Source organism: Engraulis encrasicolus, chromosome 13, assembly GCF_034702125.1.
Source record: "Engraulis encrasicolus isolate BLACKSEA-1 chromosome 13, IST_EnEncr_1.0, whole genome shotgun sequence".
Taxonomy (NCBI): Eukaryota; Metazoa; Chordata; class Actinopteri; order Clupeiformes; family Engraulidae; genus Engraulis; species Engraulis encrasicolus.
Window position 1 is genome coordinate 34,485,166 of NC_085869.1, and position 2,500 is coordinate 34,487,665.

Here is a 2,500-nt window from a genome sequence, read left to right on the forward strand (position 1 = left end):
GGGCCAGGGACGCATTCGTCTTCCACTCACAGGCCTGACAAACACCACAACACAACCACCCACCTGAGTTTATTGGTCGGTGATAGACTACTATCAGGTGATAAATTATCACAACTTCAACTGCCTTCACTGTCTATCACTGGCAGGGCCGGATTATTAGGCCCCTAGGCTACAAGTTACTGTAGACCCCCCCCCCCCCCCCCGCCACCAAATGCAAATTCAAAGATAAAATTGCTTAGAGAGCGTCATACAGGTAATAAGTAGCCAGAAATAAGTATTACCAAGTCTGAAAACTCATCTTGTGACAATTCTGTCATTTGATTTTTACCACAATTTGGAATCAAGTGTTCCTCTGAAATTGGTGTTTGAGTTTTGTGTATGCATTATTTGTGAATTGTGCTGTAATTGGTGAAGATGCTGATTCAATACATACCTGGTACTTCAAAATAGCTTCTTGAAAAGACTGAACTTCATAGCCCTCTGAGTTGTAGTACTTCACCTGTGAGAGAGCATAAAGTAAGGCTTTCAACCACTGTGTGTGTGTGTGTGTGTGTGTGTGTGTGTGTGTGTGTGTGTGTGTGTGTATGTGTGTGTGAGAGAAAGAGAGCGAACACATTTGCACATTGGTGTCCGGTGAAACACAATTTCAATCTTATGAGTAATAATTGTTACATAGTGAAATGACAATTAAAATACACGTTCATTATGTCTTGGCCTGTGTCTGTACCGTCTCGAAGTTGAGCAGTGAGTCCACGGCTCTGGACTTGGCGATGTTGTCTTGCTCGTTCATGCGGCGTCGGTACTTGGTCCTCCATTCAGTGATGATGATGGTGAGAGCTACCATGACAAACACATCGTTTATGACCAGATTTATGAACCTGCACTCTGTAAGCTGCATTCTACAAAAGAAACATTCTTGGTCCATCACAATATATTGGTAATGCAACTTAAGCAAAATTCATTCCAAAAAATAAGCCCAAAAGAGCTGAAAACTGCATGACATCCTATATCTTTTTGTGACTAAACTATAGTAGTGTGCCTGCAATTTCATTAATGTTAACAAAGATCCATACCATATATCATACAGTATATCATACAACCACCAAGTAAATAAAAACATAAGTGAGCTGTGCTGGGTCCTTACTGAGGTAGAGCAGCATGCAGATGAGGATGATGAGGCCGAACCACACGTTGAAGTAGGTGATGAAATAGATGATGGCGATGACGATGTCCGCCATAGTGGGCACGATGCTGAACACAATGTATCTACAGAACAAAAAAAAGAAAGAAGAAAGATTATGATATCCACCAAGATGATTATGATGATGTCTGCCATAGTGGGCACGATGCAGAACACGATCTACGGTATCTACACAATATCCAAACAGAAGAGAATCAGGACATCAAAGACAGGAAAAATGTGTCATTTCATTTTTTTTTAAAATCATTTAAAAAATATAAACCAAGACAAATATGATGTCCGCCATGCTGAACACGATGTAGGTACACAACAAAGACCAAGGAAACAAAGAGAACATCAATAATAGAGGAGAAAGTGATGGTTTCAATAGCTTTCTCTTAATATAAACTGAACAAATTGTGATATCTACCATTGTGGGGACAAGAGGAGAAATCATGGTTTCAATAATAAAAAAAACCCCCACAATATTTTGTGTTACTACAAACCGAATATACAATGATATCTGTCTTTGTGGGGATGATACTGAACATGATGTATCGACACAAAAATTACAGAGGAGAGAAAAGTCCTTTTAATCATAAAAAAAAATATATAGCTGCAATTATTGTTGCAACAAACAGAGGTTTCCGGACAGAGAGGGGAAGTGACAAACCACCTAACCCAAAATCATCTAAAGAATGCATGTGTTTATGTGTTACTTGGAGCAGCTGTCCAGGTCATGATATAGTTATACTGTAAAGACATCATGACGCATATAGATATAAAGACAGCTGACCATAACAATGCAACATCTACGAATGGAAAACGCTGCTTCAGTGAAGAACGCCCTTGCATTTCCAATTACAGTGAATCTTCATTTCTTGTGCCACTAGTTGATGAGAAATGTATAGCACCAAGGAATGGACAATGCGAGAAAGTTAAGTCTTGCCCAGCACCACAGCTCCTACAGTAGGCCTAGTATTGCTTGGGAGAACAGCACACTGTTTAGGATTATTACTATTATATACCTTCAAAAGTCCAATATGTCCAAATGTGTTGCCTATACTTATTTGATCTGCACAACTGATGAGTGTTCCATGCCAATAAATATGTGTACCTACAGTGACAACAGCTGTCTATCAAGTAGTGTAATATAATAACTTTGCAATAGCATAGCCAGTGAGCAATAGCATAGCCAGTGAGCATTCCTAGAAAGTGCCCTGGCCACATACTGCACAGGCCTAGGGAGGACACGCAGGCTGCTGTCATGGTCTGCGGGTTCAGCGATACAGACTGAGGTATTTAAGGAATGCCTGAGGG

At 40.1% G+C, this 2,500-nt stretch overlaps 1 protein-coding gene across 1 annotated transcript in view; it reads right to left on the reverse strand.

The window, feature by feature from the left end:
- The window catches only part of abcb6b (ATP binding cassette subfamily B member 6 (LAN blood group) b), a 102,854-nt gene that overhangs the window by 69,998 nt on the left and 30,356 nt on the right, over positions 1 to 2,500 (reverse strand). Inside the window, exons 6-9 of the mRNA XM_063212890.1 lie at positions 1,145 to 1,266; positions 728 to 837; positions 434 to 499; positions 1 to 34 (exon numbers count right to left, since the gene is read on the reverse strand). The exon at positions 1 to 34 is cut by the window's left edge and continues 92 nt beyond it. Coding sequence (XP_063068960.1) covers positions 1 to 34; positions 434 to 499; positions 728 to 837; positions 1,145 to 1,266 — 332 coding nt within the window. The remainder of the gene's footprint in view (positions 35 to 433; positions 500 to 727; positions 838 to 1,144; positions 1,267 to 2,500) is intronic.